The 26747-nt window shown below is 37.0% G+C and overlaps 1 protein-coding gene and 1 long non-coding RNA gene across 5 annotated transcripts in view; one reads left to right on the forward strand and one right to left on the reverse strand.

Annotated features, from left to right (window-relative positions):
- Nucleotides 1-1674: 1674 nt before the first annotated feature.
- Nucleotides 1675-15570, forward strand: LOC107263177. Its single transcript, XR_001536613.2, has 5 exons — nt 1675-1696; nt 3049-3169; nt 9017-9166; nt 9565-9686; nt 15078-15570. It is a non-coding gene; the product is annotated as an uncharacterized LOC107263177 (long non-coding RNA).
- A 151-nt stretch (nt 15571-15721) lies between these two features.
- LOC107263176 (5-hydroxytryptamine receptor 1) overlaps nt 15722-26747 on the reverse strand; it is a 31759-nt gene continuing 20733 nt past the window's right edge. For all 4 annotated transcript variants that reach the window (XM_015730102.2, XM_015730101.2, XM_025080560.1 and 1 more), the window contains exon 8: nt 15722-18700. In XM_015730102.2, the coding sequence (XP_015585588.1) occupies nt 18077-18700 (624 nt within the window). In that variant the 3' untranslated portion in view covers nt 15722-18076. The remainder of the gene's footprint in view (nt 18701-26747) is intronic.

Raw genomic sequence — 26747 nt, forward strand, 5'->3', positions numbered from 1 at the left:
GAAATCAAATGTCATTAATTTCCATACATTAAATAATCAGTGATTGAAACGCCAATGTACAATTTATGAAATCGATAAAAAATTTACAATTAAATTGCATCAGTGGGAAAAACGTTGAATTTATTTATATCTAGCGAGAGATTAAATTTTTTTTTCGTTTAATTTTTATTAACGCTAGTATGCTTTTATTGAGAAATGCCAAAGATTCTGAACTTCGGGATGAAATCCCTGGTCACTCGATCACAGTCATTTAGGTTTTAGTTTCTTGGTGGAAGAAATTTCACGAGGAACACTCAGCGTTATTATACCCATCTCGGAATTACGTTAAAGGATTTTCCTTTCTCGTCCTTCAGCTTCATTAAGGTGTCTCTCACTTGTCCTATAATTTTCAGATGGAAGTTTATCCTCGCTATTTCGAAAGCTCTAAGAATATCATGAGATTCGAATCACCAAGGAGTAATTTACGCTAACCACTCACTTAGCCACTCACTAAAGCGAGCGAGGGCTACAATTTTGAGTAGAAAGAAAAAAAAAAACGAATTAATCAGAACATTGGTAATTGCATGCTAATGGATGTTTGGAGAAGAAACGCTAAAGTTACTTTATTGGTTATTTGCCTAGGTTACTGGTGTCTGCGACTTGTTGCAAGTCTGAGAATTTCATGGAAATATTCGTATAATTCACTACGGTCGTACCTACTGCTGTTTCGAAGTCAGCAAACTCAGTGCGGATAGATATTGTTTGAAAAGTTAAAGATAAACTCACTGAATGTCATATTTCTATGGTGATAATATAGAGTCTGGAGTAATAATCAAGAAACGTTATACCGATGAAAGAAGAAATTATAGTACAAAAAAGGTATATATTTAAGTAAAGTAGAACTTAAATCAATTTTCAATTTCTTTTCCTTATAAATTACGTAAACTAATTAGATTTCTGATTGAACAATTTAATTGAAAAATGTTGATCTTCTAGCAAAAAAGGCATCTTCACGCTCTTGATTCATTTTGCTGTAGCGTTAAGAGTCAATGATGGTTCCTAAGGGTCGTGATGAACAAGGGACCGACTGTTAATTGCTTTTGTGAATTGATGTCTTTATCCACTTAGAAGCAATTACGTTTTCCATGCTAATTGATGTCACGTGGAGGTCCATAAATAACTCTATGATCCTTCTTGCCAGCGGATGGGCCAATTTCGCCTACGTCTCTACGATTCCGTCTTGGGCTATTTGAATTTCGCGCTTCATTAACGTCGATCTCTAAAATAATGTCGATCATTATTATTTTTTTTTCCGCAGATACACTATCAGGATCGTTTTTCATTGAGCTAACTGATTTTTCACTGTTCTCACAGCCATTGGCTCCTCTTTGCTTATCTGTAGATATGAGATTTTACCGTCGACGTAAGAAGCGGAAATGAGATTTCTTTCCAGAAACGTACGATAGGAAGTCCCAAGAGAAATGAGGTCGCGCATTCGCTTCTCCTGCTACCTACTATAGATACAATTTTCTAACAAGACTATTGCGTCGCATGAAAGGTTCATTCCCATGTATTTGAGGTATCAATAGACCTTAATAATTCTCTAGGAAAACCTGGAGCTTCGCGACTCTGCCGCTACGGCGTTGCGCGCTGTTGTATCGAATGTCCTAGCGAGTTTACACTCATACTTTTCCTCGGCAATGGAGAATTCTTACAGGTAAGTAAAACTCTGGAAGAGAATTTGCAAATGAAAATAACAAAGTTGGCGAGAGCAGCGAGAATCCACTGTCTACAGAGTTTAAACGCAATTAAATTTCGACTCTCTACTCAAATTTAACATAGATTGTATTGGTGTTTTCGTATTGAAATTTCGTTGACTAAATATTTGTTCGACTGTTGTGTCAACGATGAAAATATTGTAGAATGTATATCACTGAATATTTCTTATTCTGTTCTTAGATATTTTGTCTTGTGACATTATTTTAAGGATCTATGAAACAAAAATGGTAATGGATACTCGCGCAAGAAGTACATTTGTATAACAATATAATCGCAGTACTTATTTTCTAGTTAGGTAGATCATATAATACATCACGATATATATAGGTATATATGTACGCTACATATTTGTAACACTTATGCTTAAGAATTTAACTTGTCAATGTCCCGCGTGTGCTTGGTCGTAATAAACGTATACACAATACTGTGATTAGATATGTGATATGACATTTTCAAGGGAGTATCTTCAATGTACATAGTCACGGAGGGATGCGCATGTACTGAACGGTATACAGATTATGCTCACCTGTGTGTTCGTTTAAGTTGTTGTTTGTACTAGGAAACCAATCTAGATCGGAAATCAATAAATAATCTGTGATCAGGTACGTGACTGTTATTGCTTTAAGCTGCAAATTTGATATGCCCGAAATTTATTATTAAAACACATAAAATTATATCGCCATAGCAACGTTAATATTGATCCTTGAATATCCAGTTTGCTCATAGAAAATGCAATTGATAGATATCATATAATTTTTAGTAGCAGCATAATTGCATCTTTTTTCACTACTATTGTCTATGGACTGTATTATCATTTTACAGGTATGATAAACGTGCTTAAATGTTATGACAGTAGTGTTACAAGCTAATGATCTTGTTATTCTAATGAATTCGCAATATACGGTCACACGTAATTGGATTAACCGACAGAAATTGGTATTACTGGCCATTAGTACCAGCCTGGCTGATTTCCTTGTGAATATATAACATCAGTTAACAATTGTTAACTGCGCCGTTTAATTGGCTGTTATAGGGAAAAGAAATTTTTCATTAACTCGTTTCAATAGGTAAATCAAATTGATAAATTATTGATTAAATCAATGCAAGGAATTTTAATAAATTGTGCTATTGTTATTTCTTTTTTCATTGTTTTTTTTTTGAAATCTCAAAGTAATAGATATATGACGTTGCTATTTGAATTCTGTCACTTGATCAACGTGAAACTTGTTGAATGTTACATTAAATTTTTTGCAATTTTTTTAGGAAGCTAAACTTTACCATTTTTTTTAGGTGTTCGTTTGGATTGTTACCGCTGATTGGAACATGCATGAACGATATGGAGCATACGACGGCTGCAGATGGTGCCAATGAAACTGTCAAATTCTAATGGAATCTATGTCATCGATATCAGGTGGGTGGTAAATTTTTTGTTCACCGTTCAACTAATTGGATGGTACAGTGTGAAGTTGGGAATATTACCATAGTACAGCGACAGTTTCACGTAATTAGCGACCTGCTGGGTATCGTTAATACATTTTTCGATTATAATTCACTGGAGGTTCTAGCAACAATTTAATTCCTGTTTTAATTAATCGTATTATGTTTGTCCTTCGAAATCAAGCAATTAGAGACGCGATAAAAATAGATTATTTCAATTTCATTATTTTTTTCATTTATCAAAAAATTATTCTGTGATACGGAGATACACAGTTATTAAGTTTCTTGTTTCAGTCCAGTAAATCGAGTTGATTAAAATTTGCAGAAGGATTTTTATGAAATTTTACACAGTTCAAGGGGTCTACAAAATGCAGGCAATTCGAGAGTACAAAAATCCAATAACTGCCCTTTCATTTTATCACGTGCTTTTCAGTCTATCTCGTATAAGACCCTTACAAATTATTTTACGTAACCAGCCAGCAGCCAGTATCGGCTTTCAAGGATTCTCCAATGTCAAAGAACTCTTTGTGAGAATGCCAAACTGCCAATGTACATTCTTCGCAACCTGCTTTTCCTCGTCACCTGTTAATATCGATTTTCAACCTATGCGCTCTTTTTAATGACTCCGTCCGCGACGCGCTTTTATATACCGCGTATATACGTACATCAAATGGCACTACATTTTCGCGTTTAATTTATATATAACAGTTTCCATTAAAAGCTAGCTGGCATTTATTTCCTCGTTATCACGTGATTTCATCCCAATGAAAACTAATGACTTACATAAATCGTACTCAATCGTACAGGTTGATTCACACGAAATTTTGTAAAATTGCAATAAATATTTTTAATCGTCTGTCTGTATGAAAGTGACGCAGTTCATTTCATTTTTTTCACGAAAAAAAAATCAAAACGTATATTAAATGCGTATCAGGATGATTTGATTTCCCACTTATTTTTCGTAATATACTCTTGTAACTTTGAAAATTGAATTTTTATTTGCTTCGATAAAATTGAGTCTTTGTCTGTTTATCATTGATTTCTAGTTTTGTGTCTATTCAGATAGTTTCGATATGCTGAACGTGCTTCTCTTATGCAGAGTCAGGAAGCCTTTTTCCTCGTACTGAATGGCAGTCTTGTTTTCGTGATATTCTAGGAAGTATTTCTATTGGAGATGGTATAGCGTAAGAAAATAAAGCCACTTTTATTCAGGAAGCTAGCATCATTCGATCCCGCCATCTTCAAAGGGAGCCTGTTTTATTTCGTGCTCACGAGTGCCACGAAATTCCAGAGGCCATCAAAAGAGCCGTGTGGTCAGACTACAGCAATTTCAAGTTAGCCCGTCTCCAATTTCGCGAGAAAACGGTCGAATCTTCACCCCAATCGAAATCTTTATTCTACCACTGAACAATCCCCCATGCCAACCCTATCAGGCACGAGCGTTTCGTCGTTTCCGAACGTGACGCTGGACCAGTGGGGAATCTCATTCATCCCCTGCACTTCTTAGGAAATACATGTATACACATTTTTTTAAATTTAAACAGCTATCTTTATATTTATTCTTTTTCCAATATTTTGGGTTTTCTAAATAATTTTTAATTTTCTATATGCCTGCATACGTAGACAAATTAGCCTTGGACTTTCAAGCTTGATTTACATATGATTGGCGTGTGGCGTCGGAACGTCGCTGATTTCCGACGCATCGCAGTAACGCTTCACCGCATTATTTGCATTCGAACAGGGCCGATTATAGTTTTCCGTCATGGATGATGGTTCCATGAATAATTCCCTAGGATATTTCGTATAGGAAAATCGATACTTTTCCAATATACTGTAATAGTCATTCCGTTAGAGATATCGATTACATTTAATGGATACTATTATCCGAAGGAACGATATACATATCTCCATTGCTTGTCTGATGGAATTTCCATTTGTCATTGGAGATATTCCGACAATCATCGATTGACTTTTCCAACGTCATACTGGTACTAAAAAACACAATCGTTACTCGTAATACGTACATTAGACGTCAATAATTTTCACAGTATCAACATAACCTAATAGCATCGTTATTAATATAATTTGCATGAGTGAAAAAATACAACTGATATTTACCTCATATGTAACATTATTTGTTCTGGACTTTTACTGCATCAGGAAATATACGTAATGCTCTAATATCCTTAATATCGATTCTAATATCGATAATTCGATCTCTTTTGTTTCCTAATATTTTTAGAAAACTACAGTCACATGTAATGATTTCATAAATGCTGCCCAGTTTGTTATTGATGAACTGCGCATGACCATGGGATATTTATGATGGATGTACACGTACACTATGGTAATGCCTTTGGTCACCGAATTGCAATTAATCAAACGTGTACGAAAACTTGAAAAAATGGACAGTACGTAATATCCTAGTAGATAAATGCGTACTCGGTGACTCATTGCTCCTCGTTGTGCTTTATACGATTTTTTTTTTCAAAAATATCTTCTTTATTGCACTTTCGTTAGGTAAGTATATTTATGTGTTTAATATAAAAGAATCATTAAGACAAATATACTAAGTCTGCTAAAGCTCTTTCGTTCATATTTTGCATTATTTTGATCCTGCCAAAAGCACATACATGTACGATTAGAAGGAAATTCTTTATGGGATATACAGCTTTTTATACCAATACTGTAAATGGGAAAAGGGTGTTCCAGCATTTCGTTCTTTGACATTTACAGAGCTTACTCTTTGTTGCGAAGCTTACCAACTGACAGGCATGAAGATTGAAGACCTTATCTTATAAATATTATATTTTTTGGTTGCATCCATGGAAAATCAGCTGTTTTCGCATTTAGTACCGTGGCCGATTTATTTCCGGTATGGACTATACCTTCGGAATTAAGTATTTTTTAATTTTTTTATTTCAAAGATATTTCCGATCGCTTTTTTAAAATTATTTTTATTGTGCATAATTTTTAGACGAATATATCGCGTGACATTTTTAACTTATGTGAGCTTTATATTTACCTATACGAATACAACTATACTGATAAAAAGTAATCATTTGGTTACGAAATTTTCGTTTTAAAAAATGTCACCTCAAAGTTCATGATTACCTTATCACCTTTTTGTGCTTTGAAGTTGATTGGATTTTGGTAAAGAGCATTAGGAGGCGGGTATGGCGAAGGAAATGGAATTCGGTATTCAATGTTGTTACCTCGGAAACCATTGAATTCATATTGGTTAAAATGTCGTTTTATGAAAAATAAACAAAAGAGAATTTTCCCTCTTGTTCTTTCTTCACCTTTTTTTTTCTTTTATTTTTTGACTAAGAAATACCATTGGTTTAGCTTCTGCCCTTCTTTGCATACGTTGAATCATTCAGATGCAAAATCATGTTATTCTCACCATTAGGTTTTTCGTGTTTGGGAAAATTCGAAAGTTGCTGGGGGATCTCTCGGACCATTAATAGTAATGGACCACTTAGGGAATGCAGGATGCATTCTGTCCCGGTGAGATAATATGGCGTATCAAACATTCATAGTCGGGTTATATCGCATAAAGGATATAACGAGGATCCAACGAGTGCTTTCATATTCCCAAAAGAATCGTCTCTTTCCTTATGGCTTAGCTAGTAAACAGCTGTGAAATAATTTATCCAACCTAAGTGATAACTGGGGTAGCATTGCCTTGTATGAAATGTAGTAGAATTTTTAACAATTGGCAACGTATATTTTTTCTTGACATTTGATCTTTGGCATAAAAGAAAATTCCCTATTTTTTATAAAACGTCTAAACAAAAATTTTCAAATTTTCCCTCCGTGAAACTCAGATGTTTCATTCTAGCAAAAAGGGTCGCTACACTTTTACGCCAATTTTTTTTGGCTGAGACTTTTGGTAAATGGAAAACTATTGTTCGGGTAAACGCCTATTTAGTGCAATATTATCCTTACGACTAGAAACTTTTGATAATGACAGTTACTTCACTTAATTTTTAATTTAAGTTGTGTCAGGTGTTGTCCCACTCTTAGGAATTAGGTAAGAGTAATTAATTTCGGCCCTTGGATCTTGGTAGGAGAGTCGAAGGGGACGAAATTGACGTCCGACCCCGAAGGAGAAAAGTGCCCTGGGAATAGGAAGGGAGGTAAAATTGAAGAACTTCTAACGAACACCAATAACAGTCATGATTATAAGGTTTTCATTATTAACCTAACCGAAGATTGAAGCGTTCCCCTGCTGCTACCCTTATGATCCACCCTTTTTCCTACTTAAAAATTATGCAAATAATTCGTGAAATTATTACCAGTAAATTATCTCACCCGTCGCTGGATCGATTCCTGTACGGAGCAAATTTTTTTTCAAAAAACTCAAACCGTGTAATATATAAAAACAATTTTATTAGTATACATTGAAAGAGTGCGGATTAGTTTTATCTAATACTTGAATAGCGTGGAAATCCCTTTTAGGCGTGACTGCTATATATAGTAAGTGTACGAATGTCCTAGGCCAATTTGCATCCGGTAATTGAGATTCCGTTTGGTCTATCCCTACAAAGACGCATCGTGCCACGTATATCCCTAGGCGTTATCCCAAAACGTTCTTGAAGTAGAACACCCACTGGTATCTAGATAGTTCGTGTGGTTATGTTACAGATTAAATTTAGGTATCCCTAACCATAAATTTTCGGTACCAGAAATTACACGAGACTCTGTGAGAAGATAATCTGTTATCTTGCCTGGATGAAAAAGAAAATTACTCAACAATCCAATATACGAAATTCCTTTCGAACCTCCAATGGATCTGGTCCACCACGAGTTCTGTCTTTTCAATTCCGTGATTGGTATAATCAAAGGATTTTCACGAATTTACAATTATACTCATAAGGGGACAAATTGAAAAGTTCTTCATCAGTTTTACCAAGAGGACACAGTGTCCCTTTTATTAATTAAATTCGTGCAATTTCAGTCTTTGGACTAATAGCCGTTTATAAGGTGAATAAATTGCAGCCAAATGGACATAACGCGTAGCTTATGTGAAGGTGCTGAAAAATAGTCCCGCAAACACTTTTTCCTGGTGGAAGACTTCGGAGCGTTTTGTCTTTTCAACGGCTTTAGAGCCATCACTTTATTATTTACTTTTCTTTTTCTTTTTCTACCCTCGGCCTTTTTACCTTCTACCTAAAAACCCTCCCTCGTACCCACCACTTATACACGCCTGTCCTCACAGTGGGACATCACCCCTTTTCCTTATTTTTTTTTCGCTCCTCGGTAAGACAGCCCCCTACACCACTTCCGGGCTGTTTTCACGGCATCCGGTGAGTGAGGTATTTCGCAAAAACAGCGATCTCTTTGACAAATGCTCGAAATAAGCACAAAGCAGTTGCATTTCTCATGGTTCACCAGAGACCCACTTGTATTCATTATTTAAATATAATTGAATTATTCGCTATTGAAATGTTTGTTTACAAAGTTCAGACTAAAAAGAACACTAATAACCATTGTTAACGAATCACGGCGTTTAGGTAATATGTCATTATGTAAGAATAGTATAACGGCATACTAACTAGGGAAACAGTATATCTGTTAGTGGTCTAGATCCAACGTGTATTTGATGTACAGTGAACTTATTGAATTAAAGATGTTCGTGAGTTAAACTTGAGACATTGAAGTTTCTCTGAATAGGTAAAAGCACTAGAGTCAACTATCGTGTAACGCGAAGTGCAGGCTTGAAAGTTTGATAAGTTTAGTAACAGGGAGTTTTTTCTGTCTGATAGCGCAAACGTCGCGAGTCACGCATTCATTCTCTTGTTTTTTTTTTTTTCAGAAAAGGAATATGCACTCTACGTACACCGAATACCTATATATACAGACATATACATATGGCATATGTCACAGTGCACGTGGTGCAGTAGCGAATAAAGATTTTTCATGTCGGAGTCGAAGCTGTCGTCTAGGAAAATCCTTTCACGCAAATGTAAGTAGAGATATCCGGAAGTACACTCGCCGAATGGAATTCTATTTCAAGAGAAAATGTTGATACATAAAGATGTATGCATTTGCTTCGCGAAGAAAAAGGTTGTATTACGAGTTCTTTTATGGGTCGCTCCCCGAAAATCCTACCCTTGTATTACTGTTTTCCACGCTTGGAAAAACCAGAAACGAGGCCAAGATTTAGTCGACCCTTGTCTTCCCTTTGCTACTCAAAACTTCAGTATGCGTCTGTCTTCCTTCATTCTTTTAGTCTTTTCTTTGCTCTTATTCTTCTTGATCTGAGCTTATTTACATTAAATGTCATTCTACTCAAATCGCATTTATTTCATGTATAAACTTTAAGATTCAATTTTATGTTCTCATCTCCTTTTCTTTTTACAGATTTTTGTGGGCCCTTCCTCCGTGGGAAGATGATCAAAGTGGTCTCTGAATTTTTCGAAGTGACTGGATTTTTATAAATTGATGGTTCTCTGATGGGCTTTCAATCATTGGAATACTTTTGGGTAACTGATGAATTTTTAATTTTTTATTCAAATTGTCATATAGCTTTACTGTTCGAGTGTACAGAAAACTTTGTAAAATGATGTGGAACATAAGGTGATATATTTGCGTTATTATTTTGCTGTATATTGTGGGTTAATACGATCGTGAGGGCAAAGATAAAAAGAAAGGAATGCGAATATCCATGGATAAGCAAGGAGTCGCCGCGCTGTTTCTCTTTGCTCGAGGAAGAAAAAAAATGTGACTAGGTAAACGAGTCGATAAAGAAATTCCAGGGAAAAAGCTTAAACAAAGTCTAACGTTGAATGGAGCTGTCCCTGTAATGGGCTGAACAACCGCTAGAGAAATGGCTGCGTGAAGGACAAAATATATACCGGCTTCCAATTTCAGGCCGCTTTGGTACGCGGTCGTCCATAACTACACATACCGAAGCGTCCACAACGTTTCTCCACGCTGGAAAGTGCAAGGCTGTTGCAGTCGTTGCATATTTTATGAAATCTACGTTTATCATAGATGCATTCGTATGGGGTGCATGGATACTGTTCGCATAGTGTGTACGGAATAGCGTGAAGATCTACGAAAGGTATTTCCTACCCCCGTGAATATTTTTCTTTTAAATGGAAATTCGAGGTCTCTTGGAAAACCCATAGACATACAGCGATCGCTGTATGAGTTTTGCACGGTTTCCTGTAATCTCATGCATATTGAAATAAAAAGATGGCCGCCCTTTGCGAAAACAATGGTTGGATTACTATGCCTCAGTGTCAATGTCCATTGAATTTCAGACTTATTTATGCTTGTACTTAGCGATCGAATAGGAGAGAATTGTTTTGGAGTAGGTATGCAATTAGTTTTATCAGTCTAGTTTAGTGAAGGGGATGAGAGGATTTTAAGGGAGAGATACCACTTACGCTCAGATGTCTTGGCGAAGCGGTAGGCGGAATAGAGGATTCTCGGTAATGGTTCTGTTGAGGAGGCATTAGTGAAAACGGTAGGTCGGATTTCTGATTAGTTGAATTTGTATCCCCTTTCAGGGGAAATAATGGAAATAGTATTCAAAAAAATTATTTTTACCGGCAGGTACTTTCTCTTGAAAAGACAAATCTATCTGGATACACTTTGGTGTGTTATCGTATCACGTTACGTTTATAAAATTTTCTTTGATCCGATAAGCAAATATACCGAGGGCTTGTAAAATAGAGTAAAAAAAAGAGTTGATAATAAAAAATAAAAACTTTTTATGGCATCGACCCGTAGAATGATAATATACAAGTTTTTAAGCAGATTCTATGGTATAGAAAAATTAAATTATTAATAAAAATCAGTGATATAAAAACTTTGATTTTTACTTGTCATTTAGGAAAAGTTTCGTAGCGGTGATATTTTTTTTTTTTTTTTTTTTTGAAGTTAATGATTTTTTAGTGGAAATATGTGACAGCATAGAAATAAATTTGTCAGGGATTTATTTATTTCGCCTCAAAAGATTCTTTATCTCCGCTTTCTAATCAATCGGGACGGCTCCTTTGTATTCGCCATGAGTTTACCCATTTCAGGGATTTAATGTCCAACAACTTGTATCTCTACCCCAGAGAGTCACTTGTTTTATTTGACTATTTATTCTTTGGACTTTCGTTCGAATTCTCTGAGGGAATTTATCGTATTTTTGCAAAAAATCCGGGCGAATGATGAACTTGATTTTCAATATCCGTTTAGGGCCGGAATTCCCATATCAAATCGATATGGGATTCCCAGTCTCACCTATTCTCTCGGACTTAATTCGGGTTTCCCAGGTTTTCTTCGTATTTAGATTTTCACGTCTTCAAATAGAATTCTCCATTTCGCTTTTCCAACTGCAGCGATCATATTCCATCCCTGTACAGTATTCATATTAGTATTAAGATACAACCACGATTGCTGTAGATTCCAGGCGGAAGGAATAAAGTGGAGGTATAAAATGAAGCAACAAAAATAGACAGGAGGATGATCAGTTTTTTTTAATAAAAAATTTTCACGCTCATTGTTTCTTTATTTTTTTTATCTTCATCGTCACGATACAGAGATACGTATTTTCCTTGTGCGAGAAATCGGGGCATTTTTTTATTTTAGTTCAGAACCATCAACCGGAAGCATATGTGATTTCCGTATATCGAGACTCGAAGCTTTTCTTTGTAAACAATATACAGATACAATGACTGATTTATATTATCGATCATATATATATTTATCGAATGGCATTTTTTTTAAGACTATTATCACGTAATTTTGAATCTCTCCATCTTCCTCGGTGGCAACTTGTCAAATTCTAAAAACAAATTCGAGCATTATCACCAATTTTTGTTATTTCGAAACATGTGTGTACCGCATGCTCAAGATATTGATGAAAGTATTTTCTTTTTTAGTATGGATATAAAAAAATGCATTTTTCATGATATTGTGATTATTCAAGTGCGATAGCTGTACGAGAGCATTGAAGTGGCTCGATAATACGTGTGTACCACGTTTAAGGCATGAGTGCAAAAATCTCGCGTGCTATACCTGATGGCGATTCCATTACTATACTCTGCATCTGAATAATGTCAGGGAAGAAAATTAGTTCTACGAAAGAAAATTCTTGCATCGGCGAGAAAATGACTAGTCGGGTGTAAATGAAAATTACAGACTCCGCTAGATTTCATTTTACATCCTTTGAAGCTGCACGACAGAGATTTCTAATTTAAAGCTAAAGTGTTACAGCTCCTTTATTTTTTAATGTGACAAAAAAATAATTTCATTCTGCATTCGCGATTTCAAAAGCACTGCGCGTCCTTCGATTATCGAAGGATCCCATGTGTAAATACAGTTTTTTATCTAAATTTATGTATCTCAAGACACAGCCTCCATATTATATAATTGGATGTATCAAGATCTTTTCATGATCCCGTGTTTATTTTTTTTTCATTTCTCAAAAATTGCAGAATCAGGTTTGCTCGGTATACAGTATATAGATATAGTATTACAGATTTACAGATACCATAAGCCACTCTAAGTCAAAAGTCAAACGGTACTTTGGTTTCACGGAAAATTGAATCTGTCGCCGCGTCAACATAAACATTGAATTTCATTTGATTCAGATAAACAATACTCTATTTTTTTTCGAAACATTATCTGACATTCTTCTAAGCACAGATTCGAGGAAAGATATAGATTTTTTGGTTCCATTCCCATATTCACAATGATCATGAAACTTCGAAGCTTTGTCTAATTTTCAGTCAGATAGAGTACAATTTCATTTTGCAAACTTCACTTCAATCTGAACCTTCGTGAAGTTTCTGACCTCGAAATACAAAAATGCCCCGATTTCTAATCGTTATTTATGTATGTAACTTCTGTTTCATCTAATTCGTCTAATTCATTCAGTACGATTACACACACGGTACACGCACTGGAAGTCACTTGCAAGTAAAACATACGCATAGGCGTAGATACGCAACATTCGTTCACGCAGTCATTTAGAAAAAGGTCAAATTGACAAGCCAGCTTAATCAGCCTAGGAACGAGCTTTAAATATGAAACAAGAAGATGAAAGAAAAAAAAAGAAGATTCTAATTTTTTTTTCAAGTACGAATAAATAGTTCCTGAAAACTTTCAAAGTATTCCATTCGCCCTCTATTGTACACTGTACTAATTCACTTTTAAATATACTCTTACGCGCATCTTCAATACACTTTACGTATGGAGATGCATCTTTCCTTTTCATTTCCCTTATCTACATATATCTATAGTATAGATGCGTTATTTACAGAAAATGTACATGAACTTTAACAATTGCCTACGATTACGTATACTACATTAATACTTTTCTATTTCGATTAAGCAATTCTATCGCTTAGTTACTTATATAGAAAATTCGAGCCGCGTGACATTGTCCTTTAATTTTTGTCTAAATGCATAGATACGAATTTATACACGTTTTTGAACTCCCGAGATGTACGTCTAGCTCGCAAAGCTCATTTTGACAAAACTTTCAAGTTGAAAAGCTCGAGACTCGTTGCGAAGGATTAAATTAGTAAGTTGAGTCAAGTCCAGTTGATTCAAGCTCTTCTATCTGTATCTGGATTGATATCACTGTTTTCACACTGGTACTGGCTTGAGCTTTTGAAAAGTGTGTATATCCTATCAGACAAGGAATAACACATAGCGAGCTTGACAGATGTGATTCTTCGTCTTCCGCAAGCCTTTACTCGAGAAAGGAAGAAAGGAATGTCAGTCGACGCTGGGGTCGCTAACTTTTTAACGAGAAGGAGCTTTCGAGCTTCGCCAAGCTTACTTGCCAGCCGCAAATTCGAACGAAGAAAGCTCTTACATCTTCGTGTTCTATGATATAGTCGACGATTCCCTGTGACGTATCACGTTCCAGTGAATGAATTATTATTATTCCATGAGCTTTTTCTATAGATATACATTTTTATTACAAAAAAAATGTAACATTCAAATTCTTCTGGTCGATCGGATAATTTATTTTATTTTTAGACTTAAGTTGAATTTTGGAATTTCAATCTCGATGAGCTTTTTTGGGGAGGTTTTTCACTGATAGTACTCTAGAGCTTTGGCTATTCCCAAGGATGGAGTATCTGTAGCGTATTGTACCTAATGGTGTGCTATAATGCTCTCTCTCTCTCTCTCCTCCCTATCCCTCCCTCACTCCCTCCCTCCCAAGATGCCTTAAGCATCTACTTAAGATGGTATGCTAAGCGGGCATCGGGGGATAATCATGAGAATTGCCAGGCTGGAGTTGACTCGATTTGACTTTGGTTCAATTCGGCTTGACTGGATTTGCTTTAATTTGATTTAAACGTACAATCAGTGTTCGATGAGAAATCAAATATACAGCTCGACAATGACATCAGTTCTAGTCTGAGGGGTCATCTCCTTACGAATCGAAACGTTAATAAGTCCCCTCAAAGTATTATGAGTCGAGTATGTATGACGGTATGAAAAATTCCTCGAGCCAAATATAGAGTCTGTGACGGTTAGGAAACTCACGCCACATGTATATGTATATGGTGATTTACGAGGCTGCCTATTAGACTGTGGTTACGTCTTCGTATAGCTGTTACCGTTTTCCTATGAGGACGCAATTTGCTTTAATAACATTATTATATATTACTGCCATGGGAATAACCTCAAAAACCTTAAAGCCACTCAGTCGCGATGCTAATGGAGGATGGCTATCACGAAGTTGTAAGGACGCCACTGATCATCCGCCCCATGAAAATTCAAATTCAATTTAGCATAGCGTCAAATCATATATTATTTAATAAATTTCACATGTCATTTTTCGAGACTTATTGCCGTTTTTTAAATTACTGTTATATGTATGATGTAAAATTTTTTCCTTTTCTTTTTTCTTAAAGGATAGCAAAATCTGTCATCCAAAGACGATGACGGTTATCAGGAATTCCGATTTGGCGCCAACGCAAGATTGCGCAATGCACTTCAGTAAGGAACGAATCAGACGCTTCGTATAAATAGAACGAGAGTCTGTTCGAATTGATGGGTATGTATGTAGAAATTAGAGTGAGCCAATGAATTTATGCGAAATACGTCGATTTAGAATGATTCAATGCACAGTAATGGGGTTCCTGAATTTCCATGATGTCGGATAATCAAGAGCTATCTTCGATTCGATCTATGTTAAATCACTGAGACCACGAAAGCTCAGGGGTCTGAAATGACCAAGGCATGCACTATACGTCTAGTATGTAAATTTCTCCAATTGTTGGAATAACAAAATAGTCTAAGTAGGTCATTTGTGATATACGATTTTAGAACATTAGCGTATTCTTCGAAGTCATATTCTTCGTTTGAATTTAATGACGAAACCAACAATGTTTTTTCCTGATCCATTTGAAATTACTTCGTATTGCACGTTTATGGCGTTAATCCTAAATGTTAGAAATTACACGCTTCTATTATGTAGATCGTCTTTAATGAAATTTATGAAATTTACGAAATTCTTGTCGGATTGAATTTTCGAATTCTCTGTTTTTTTTTTTGCTAGCTACTCAAAATTTACCGACATCTTCTCGTGGTCTATCATAACGACGATTTTTTTTGTCGGTTGTTCCGCTATTCGTGGAAATGATAACGCGAAAAGTTTTGTGCGAAAATTTTTTTTCGTATGATTTGCTTAGTTATTGCATAAATAATTAAAAATGGCACGGCATTCTAGACATCACTGTATGTCTTGAATGTCGGCCATTTAAACAGTTTTCGAAATCATCCGAGTTTTGTTTAATCACCTGGAACGATTTATCATTTGAAAACGAGATTGACGTCGTTTGGTATTTATGAGATCTGGCCCATTTCATTGGGAGGTATAGAGAGCTTGCCAAATTTTGAATGAAAAAACAGAACTTGAACTAATTTTTTTTTGTATCATCATTGGTAATAGGTACGCGCTTAGATCTTTAAGGCACTACCTAATACTAAAGTGACATAAATATATTTAAAAAAAGGAACCGTTTGTTCATACGGAAATTAATTATAAATACCTTGTTTATAGCGCAAAATTAAAAAATAAGAGCGATACGTTATCGTTGCTCAACTAAAAATGTATATTGCACAGTACATATATATAAATATCAACGCGAAACTGCCCTTGGAAAGTTTTAACAGACTTCGAAACTTTTTCCAAAAAAAAAACGTAATACCTTTCAGTTGACAAAATTGTCACAAGATTTCGCAACAGTCAGAATGTACTTTTCTCTCATAAATAGTACCCATGACCATAATCTCATTAATGTCCCAAAATTTGGTATCTTTGTCGATTTCGTTACTTCCGTAGTCTTTTTTAGTTCATTTATTTTTAGTATACTCGACGTGTCGTTTTCGATAAATGGTCACGTAAAATTTAAAATCGAAATTAACGCACTCACTTCATATGTTTGTTTCCACTGGCAATATTATTCGCGACACAACTTTTCGCAGAAATTTCAATATAGGCAATTCCAATTTTATTTAGAAAAGTCCAACGAAAATATCACGCACTCATGATGACATTGTCTTCTTTAGATTCACCATTATTATTCGACACAATCACGAAATCCTACATGTCAAATCCAATGACGAGTTTTCACTTTTCCATGTCTTGATAATGGCAAAAAAAACTTTCTGTAGATGAAATTCCAACGTAGGTATTACGTAACCGTAATTACACTCCACTTGACTGAAAATAGTTTCAAGCACACGTTTCACCAACTCGACCCATCTGTATTCTCACAAGAAGCCACGAAGTAGGCATCAAACTGTCTTCAAGCGAATATTAGCATTGCCACGAGAACTTCACTGGTGCCATTTCGAAAAGAGAGTCCCAGCTAGTTGTCGAATGACGTAACGTTGCAAAAGAGAACTCTTGACGTAGGTACGTACTTAAAGAAATTTCCATTAGCAGAGGGAAATTTCCCCGAACGTACTTCGAGTAATTCGAGCCTCCATTATTCGGAAAAGTCAGAAAAGAATGGCGAACCTGATAGGAACGACGAGACGCATTTTTGATTGTCGGGAAAATTCGAAATTTTATGAAACCAAGAAAATCGATTACTTTTAGATTCCTCCCGCCACGTGTAATTTTTTTTCCCTTCCCCGCGTTCGTAACATCATTTTTTTTGGCATCACCTATTTTTCTCCCCTGGTCCCTTATTTCTTGTTCTTATCATTTTTTGAATCATGCTCTTTTCATTAATCACTCAAATCGCCATCCTCCGGTAAAGTATCCTCCTGACCATTCCTTCTTCATCCATCTCCTAAATGACAAGCTGCCTTCTTGTTCCTCATAGAGGAGCTACCATTTTTCACACGTTTCCGGTGTTTGTGCTTCAGTATCGACACAATTTCCGGTCCACGCAGTTGCACTCGATAACGCAATAGTTTCTTCTACGTATAATTCGAGCTTCCTCTCTGTGACTATGGATTATCTGCCGCTTGAACTCAGCTTGGATTCAGTGTACCTTGCGCATTCTGTATCGATTGAATGCTCGGAGCAGACTTCCACGTCTGATTAGAAAGACTCATTATACAGAGTCCTAATCACTTTCTCCGTGTTGTTGAGTAACGTATAAATTATTGATACAAGAAAAAAATATTAGTCAACGAGCAGTCGATGATTTTCAAAAGTATTTAAAAAATCGGTAGACTTGATCCGGTTGATCCTTGACCTCGATGAACCAAGATAAAATCATAGACTCCAGGACCACAGGTAGGATCAATTATTTGACCGCGATAACGATTAAAAAATGAGACGCAGATTCCATTGTGATATGGAAACGTTCTGTCCCCGGCGGAAGTCTCAGTCCACGTGGTTCTCATCCAGATCGTTCTTAAGGTCGGTCACCTGAAGGGTGGACCACATGGATCATAGAAAGCTCTCGTTGGCAGGATTGGAGGCGACGTCAATGGACTCCACTCCGTGGCTCTCTAACCGACCGCCACTCTCGTTATCACCAGCCCTGATTACATAATTATTGACCGGATCTCCATACTGGCTCTGGTAAAATTCCTCGCGCATCATATGATTTAGATTTCCGCATCTGAAGCAGAGAATTTCTCGAAAGGGCTTGCGAAAGTCCCTATTGAGAGTGGCATAGATGATGGGATTGAGCAGACTGTTACAGTATCCTAGCCAGAGGAAGAAGCTGGACAAGGAAGCGGGTATATCCTTTTGATCCCTGAGGAAGGGCCTGACCAGGGCCAGGACGAAAAATGGCAGCCAGCAGATGACGAATGCGCTCATGATGATACCCAGGGTAGTGCTGGCCTTTCTCTCCTTAGCCAATTGAAATCTGAGCTTCTTCTGATGCGGCGAATTCGTCACGCTGCATGTGCTGTTCAGATGGTTTCGTATGATGGTTGACTTGGCGGTAGTCCCCGTGGTCAACGTCGAGGACAGCGGCTTCTCGACTTTCTGTAACATTGGACACTGGGACTCGTTACTCCTTCTCGGCCCACCTGCGAAACACCTGACCGCGTGACTGCTGCACTGTAACACAACAATGCGAAAGAGTTTCGCAGGATTATTATAATTTCTAAATATAATTAACTATAATTAATATAATTATAATTTCTCAGATCCATTGTTTCCTGTCAGAATTTATCGACGAATCGCGTAAAGTCATATGTACTACCATATATGAATATGAATGAATATAATTAGAATTAGAATTCTAAGGTTCAAATGTTGTTTGAGCTTTTAGACATATTTACCCTTCGTAGAATTTTTGTTTGACCTGTCTGAATCGCATCTTGATGGCATGTTTATAGAATCGACAGTGGCGCCATCGGGGCGCGGAAACTATTACGGAATGGCTTCCGCTCTAAATTAGAGATTTTCTATGAAATCAGCCTAGGATATATCAACATTGGATAAAACTAGGTGAAAGCAGACCTACCAAATACTGAGTGGCCAATCGTATCTAAGCTAGAACTTATTTCCTAGATTCAATTGAGGTTAGAGGCTAGATAAGAAGATAGTGGACTGCCGTAAGGAAACGGGAGACCTCCGCAGGGTCAACGAACAAAGCAAACCCTCTTGGATCGCAAGATTGATGTATAAGCTACTAATTTAGTAAAACCCAATCTCCGTAGCTTAACCAAATGAAATTAGACATCCTGGATCAAAATTAAGATAATTCTCTTATCCATAGTTCCATAAGAGAGTCCTCTCTCTCTCTCTCTCTCTCTCTCTCTCTCTCTCTCTCTCTCTATTTATTTCTGAGACATTACTAAAGCTCAAAAGCTCAGACCCTCAAAGCTTTCAAGTACCAGCGAATCTATTCAGGAAACAATACACGGTGCAGTCCATCATAATGGGGATCTGGTGTTATGATTTCCTTACTTTACACACTTTCCGTCAAAGAGCGAAAACTACAAGTGGTATATCCATTTCCAAAATTAGATCTTGCCTAAGTCTGCAAATCATCTCTAAGGAAGAAGGTCTGATGTTATCAGGGTCGATCGGTACAAGGTTTCATTACAGATAGCAAGTTAGCCTATGATCAAAGGACGAATAGTCGTTAGTTGAATCGACTCAAGAATCGATCATAATGACCAAAAGTAACTGACCCAACCCTTAAAGGATATTTGAGTAAAGCAGCCTAGTGACAGAATCTAGGTAGAAAAATCTTGGTATCTTTGGTTTCGTATAAATCCGAATGGGTTTTTATGTGTAATCTTGAATAACGGAGTATTTGCCATATTTTTTCGAATTCCTTCAATTTTTTATCACCAAACCCGAACATAGGACTAGGTACGCTAACGTAACGCATTCCTTTTTTCCCTTTGGTTCCTACGTCCATCCGTGATCCGTTCCCTAACACCCAGGTCGACAGGGACTGTTTTTCTTCAAGTTTTTCCAGGCAGGACCTTCACTCGCACACTCGAGTACACAGAGCTTTTGCAAGGTAGAAGCGACCTTTTTGAAAGCTAATATTTTTGAGGGAGTAAGTTCTGCTTTTCTATACGATGTACCGTACATATATATACACGTATATGAAGAGGGTCGTAAGACGGTCCGAAAGCTTCCACAGGGTTTTATTTCTTGTAGCTTCTGATCCCGTTCCCTTTCTTTACTACCGATCGATCGATAGTTCCCTTCCTGACTGACTTCCGTCCTGCCACGAAGAAGCCCATCACTGTTTCTTTTCACGCAGAAGTCAACAGTCTCTTTTAAAAGGTGAAATCTCGCCGCAAGAAATACGTTTTCTTTAGACACTCACTTTTTCGTATGTACAGTAACCTTCTCTCTCTCTCTCTCTCTCTCTCTCTCTCTCTCTCTCTCTCTCTCTCTCTGTACTGACCTTTCCTTAAAATTATATATGCTTCTCATTCTCTCTTATTCAGGTTTACCTTGGCTCGTCGAAGCATTCGATTTACCTAAGCTTTAACTAAGTGACAGCGGCGCCAAAGTGCCATGCGGTTCCCGCAAAACTAACAACAGACCGGAAGATAAGCTACGGATGAGAGAATAATGCTTTTACAAAATCCGGTCAATTTCTACCTTTCATTGCTAACTTTTCGTTCTTCCGGCTCGTTTATGTAAACATGGATATCCGTACCATATTCTTATAGTAAGGACATGTATGTAAAAATACCCTCAACGCCATTTACCGGTATATAGTCCCAGGTGCCACGTTCGTTGTATTATGCTTCTCGTCAATTCGGTTTATTGCCATTTCTAACGGAGACTGGAAAGAAGAGAATTTGTCTCGTTAAACAGCTAAAGGGGAACAGATCGCCCAGTGTCCATTAGTGAAGAATTCAAAGGATTTTCCTTTGTAATTGAGTCGTCGATATAGTCGACACTTACTAAAATCGTTAAGTTGGAATCTGTTTTCTCTGATCTTATTGCTGACTGATAAGATGACGATGTTTTATGCAGGACCTGTTTCCTGGTTTATTCACTTGGATTGTATTTCGGCTTTCCTACGACTGATTACTGGATTTAATTCAAATGGGGAGGGAGCTAATGTCTCAAAGGGGAGACCATAGCATTTAATTGCTTTTGTTAGTCCCAGAAAGTTGTACGTTTTTACTGTAAGATTTCAATCCCCTCAAATTCAAAAAGCATCCCTCTGTATAATTTTAACCGAACATTTTTTATCGTTATACAATTTCGTTCCCTCAGGGATTCGATAAGACATTTATTTTTGGAGATAAACAGGAAACTGTCCCTTGTCTGAATGAAATAGCTTTATAGGGTCTATATATATTATATACACGGACAAACACTTAATATCGTAGCAAATAGCTAAAGAGAAAAAACAAACTGACTTTAATTTAAGACCAGAGTACAAACAACGCATGAGATGGTCCTGCATAATCTTTTTATTTCCTTCTATCTAATCGTCCTGCAAACAACAAAAGCGAGGGTCGGATAGCTCAGCCTTTTTGGTACGAATTTAAAATCATCCAAGGAGCACCACGGATTCTAACCCTCGGTTTAGTGGCCTTGATTAAAAGCTGGATACGTGGGGTGACACGACCCTTTCCAGATGGAATTGGCAAAAAGTGGTGAATGCGTCACCCTACGTCATGGAGCAATTTTAAACACAGCAGCTGATCGATTCTCGAATGCTTTGCTACGCCACCATGGGAGAATAGCATATGGTTCTTCTGTACGATGGTGTATCTAGCTACGTCTTTGAGTGATCGAGGGTTCTCAACTTCGTCCCTAGAACAATTCCACTGGGAGAATTCCAGATGAAACCAGATGGAAATGCTTTACTTCTATCGGTTGTAACTTATCCCTGGATTAATCTGCGTTACGATCCGGAATGGATCGTTCGACGAGGGTGGAATGTGGATCAGGTAAAAGAGAACTTCGTGAGTAGCTACCACGAGTTATCGTAGAATACTGAGAGGAATAATACGCATGCAGTAAAAATCCACTTTTGAGGTAATCGAGAGGGGAAACGTGATCGCACGAGGTGTCGAGCACTCGATTCAAAAGCGCATGAAAATTATCGTGATCAGCTTAGCCAGCAAGGGAGGTCATTGAGGGATCGAGGAAACCTTCATTCTATCATAGTCCTGTTTTCAACCCTTGAACTCGGCTGAATGCCTGAGGGTGAGTAATGTCCTCGGACCCTTGGTAATTGTTAATGGTATATCCTGCTGCCTGGGATGTAACTGTGCAAGAAATGTCAGCGGCCTGGTTGGTGGTACTCCGACCCTTTCACTTGAGACGAACGAGACGAATAATTTATCTTTTCCTTATTTTCGACCTAATGTTCTGGGATACCTTTGCATTACGCGTTACGGAGAATGTCTGATTTATTACAGCTAGACGCCATTATTGTAGTTGAGAATTACATCTTTTTCTTTTACCCCGTAGAGAATCAACGTTATTGAGACGCTCGAAGGCTATTTGTAGTTTTATTAATAAATTATGCTTCTTTTTTTTCCCGAAAAGTTTACTCGCCTTTTTTTTTGTATCTAATAGTAACTTTCTTCCGTGGTACCGACGTTCTATAAAACTCTTGAATTTATCAGCCTTCTAAACTCTATTGTGACTCGATGGGTGGTAATTTAATTAGATTGTGCTTCTCGTTCAAAGCTTTAATACTCACCCAAGGGGCAATGGAAAACGCTTTCAGTAATATTTAATAAATATTATACACAAAAGTTTTTTTTTTTCGGGTGGTTTTCCTGGGACTTCGTCATTGACTTTTTGTAATACACAAAGGCAACCTGGCTACAAGGTATTAAATTATATAATGGGTGTAAAGTATGAACAGGTAATTTGAAGAAAAATTATTTGATAATTCACTGACCGATCGTATCAATGTTATGTATGGTGACATTTAAAAGCTTGAAATTTGTTCGGCTTTAATGTATCGAGAACTACATACGTATCTACGTCCATTCATGTATTCGATTCGACATTACATAATACATATGTCCGTCCGCTATGTAAAAGAAAAATTCAGTAAGAATTCTCGGTGTATATAAATGTCAACCATTCGTTTTTATGATCTCAAGAATTCAAGTGCGTACAGTACTTGCAACAAACTCTATAAATTTCATATGAACACTTGATTCCCTAGAATTCACGTTATTATTTTCAGATCCAATCTCATGGAAAATTTGATAAATTTATTATTTCTCCAAATCGCATTATGTCCCAGGATCATAAATCCACGTTAAATCTGCGTATATTTTCATAAAAATTTTCATGAATTTTTTAATCACGTAACTGCAATCAAATCTCTATCCCGTTAAAGCCATAGCGAAGTAGTTCACGATACAAGCATTAGGGTGCGATCGCAATTTCTCCCTCGATCTCGATCCCCATTCCGTTAACTCCGTAGCGAAGTAATTCGCGATACACGCATTAGGGTGCGATCGCAATTCAGTAAGATTCTCCGAGGGAAGTAAAGCCACGTTGGTTTATGTAATTTTTTAGAAATTACAAGATTTTCCCATATATCGTAAAGTTAACTTTCCAAAACAACTAAACCTCACTCGCGATTTTAAGGTAACACGTGTTCAAGTTTACATTAATAAATATTATATTAAACAGTCAAGAGTCTCTACAGCCTACATGACGCATTGGCAGATAAACACATATATAACTAATTATATTTTAATTAAATAAAAACCCAACACCACAAGCCGTGCCTTTTCCCTGCGATGATAAAAATTTATCATTCCACATATAAATCAACGAAGCTTAAGGTGGGCGTGCATCAATTTCTGGTCCGTAATGAAAAAAAGCGTCAATAAAAAAAAAGATAGAACGGATCGAATAAAACTTATCTTTTACACAGAGTGATAATTACCATGTAAATCGTATGGTTATTTTTTATCTTATTTTTATTCTTTTTTTTATTAATTTTTATTAGTATTGAGAGAAACTTGGTAATGTGTTTTACTGTATTTCACGGTAGCTACTAAATTATTCTCATCTGCGTTTCCCTATATGTGGTTACGTGGTATAAGGCGTATAGTGTTACCGAAAGCCTCGCGTGCGATCTGTCGTTCCCTGCCGCTGCGTGTGACAGCTGGGCTGATGTTACGTGCGATTTTCATGCGTGGACAATCTGCGGTCGTAATGCGGTTCTAATAGCTGCCAACAGGGTGGCGAATAAATTAAATCAAAACTTTTTCAGCAAAGTTAGTTATAACCACTGACCTAAATTCATAGAAGCGACGTTAAAAAAAAATTCTATACTAATTTGTAGCCAGCATAGAAATCAGCTCCTCAAACCCACCTAACTATACACATTAACTGATATAATTAGCAAATGACAAAGAAGCTGTAAATTATACCAAATGCTAATATACTGGGTTATTCAGCCCAAACGCACCACCTGAATATGGTTTTAGCATAGGAACGAAATAGGTGGGCCAATCTCTCAGGTGGTAACCCGATACCGTAAAATTTTCCCTAGTGCACTGCACGAATGACCTGGCCAACGACGATGTACCCAAGAATAGATTTGCTGAGTTAATTAATTAGCGTATTAATTAAATGGGCTCAATGAGAGTTGCAAAATTTCGAATAAAAATAACGATGCAAATTATCTAATTTGTATATGGGTCAATAGTGTCCCATGGAACGATAATAAATTTTTTTTAATTTCACCATTTGATATTGCCCAATAATACAAAAAGCTTAATTTTTCATGACGAATTAAATTCGTCGAAAGGCATTCAATAATTAATTGATAGGCGATCATCGACAAGGGAGAAATGGAAGAACAAACGGGAATTAAATTAGCCTAGCTGTACTAATTTGGAAATAATTCGTCGCTTTCATGTTATATTTTTATATACATATATGTATATAATCAGGTACAGTACAATAGTATATAATCACGTTGCTTTAAAGCGCTAATTAATTTCTCGCACAGCCGGTACGTTAGCGCGAGCTGATGCTCAGCCAGTGTAATTAATCAGGTTTCGCGGAGTTTATTGAAAACTCATTCGACGCCTTTCGGTGCTTTAATAAGAGTGACGTTTCTTTGCAGCCTCAGCGTCGTGACGTCATATACGTACATAAAAGCCATTAATGCAACTGAATGATGCAGCTGGTGAATAAAAGCAGCCTCTTGCATCACCTTTCATTCCGTTGACAGTCTACGTGTCGTCGTACGTACTAAAAATATATAAATTAAAAAAAAAAAAAAATATTTCACACATAAAACATACCTAGTCGTTTTAAACCATCGGTCGCCTACTCGATCGAGTCATTTAACAGCTGATTAAAATTCAGCCGGACAATTTCATCTTGCTGTTGGTCAGACTCATTATGCAGGATGTCTGTCGTTCTTCTCATATATACTACATAAAGGCCCTACAGTAACTTAATGTAAACGGATAAAGCTGTATCAAGTAAATATATCAACCGGAAGTGAAAGCTCGTCGGAAGTTATTTCATAAAATTTGTATCTAAACGGAAATCAAGCTTTCCCAGCAGTCGGTGTCAAACTATACCTATATGAAGTTACAATATATCATACAGCATCAATAGGAAATTTGTTCAGCATAAGCGAGAAAGTCGTTACGGTGGCTAATCGTGAATAGTATCATATAGGTTTCTCAGCGTCTGGTAAAATACATCGGCACTTTATTGCTCAAACAAAACGAAATTTCGGTGTCACTCATGTTCGATGTTTTGGTAGTACCTTGGTACCGGCAGCTGGATGCTGAGATAAGTAGAGCAAGACAGAAGGTAGATGTATGAGACGTGCACGTGAACGCATAAGCAAGCGAGTGAAAAAGCAAAGACTAATAGTATTAGGTATAATATACATATACATTACGTAAGGCATATCTGGTGATTTTAAGGGTACGCTGGGTTAAGAGGAGAGCGAAAGAGAAGATGGGGACGGGGTTAGCGAGAGAGGGAGAGAGAGAGAGAGAGAACGCTTTATAATCCCAGGCTTTAACGGCTCTGTAAAGCGTAAAACAATCGTAAAGCTGCAGCCACAGCACTCCTACCCCCAGCAGATTCTACTCGGGGGAATCTACGTCCTTGCTCCTTAAAGCGGGTTCCTAGGACCTTGAATAAATCCTGTAAGCCTCGTGTTCGAGAATAGAAATGATCTTCGATATCATCGAATTTCCCATTTACGGGCCACACAGCCCGTTTTCTATTGCTGAGTATTGCGATGGGTATACGGTGACGTTTGGATTCTTCGGTATTATTGAAGCTACTGGTATCGCGTTAACGGTGCCGTTATACGTGGATGATATCTAATCGACGGGAACGAAGAGAGAAAAAAAAGAGAAGGAAAAGACAAGAAAAACAAAACGGCGTATACGTACGTACATCGAGTTTCTCGAAGCGTGCTACGATGTAGGATGATGCTAAGAGATAGGATGGAACGAGCAAGAAGGAGGATGACGAGAAGTTAGAGTCTGAGGTGGTGTAAGGAACGGAGAAAATGGATGAATAAGGTAAACGAAGTGAATAATTGAAAGGCGATGGAAAAAAAGGTAAATGAAAAAAAAAAGAAAAGGAAAGAGTATACCTATTATTACGGTCCCCCGTACTTCCGGTGGGAAGATGTGAAAACGACTGC

This window comes from Cephus cinctus, unplaced genomic scaffold (assembly GCF_000341935.2).
Source record: "Cephus cinctus unplaced genomic scaffold, Ccin1 Ccin1_scaffold0132, whole genome shotgun sequence".
Classification (NCBI taxonomy): Eukaryota; Metazoa; Arthropoda; class Insecta; order Hymenoptera; family Cephidae; genus Cephus; species Cephus cinctus.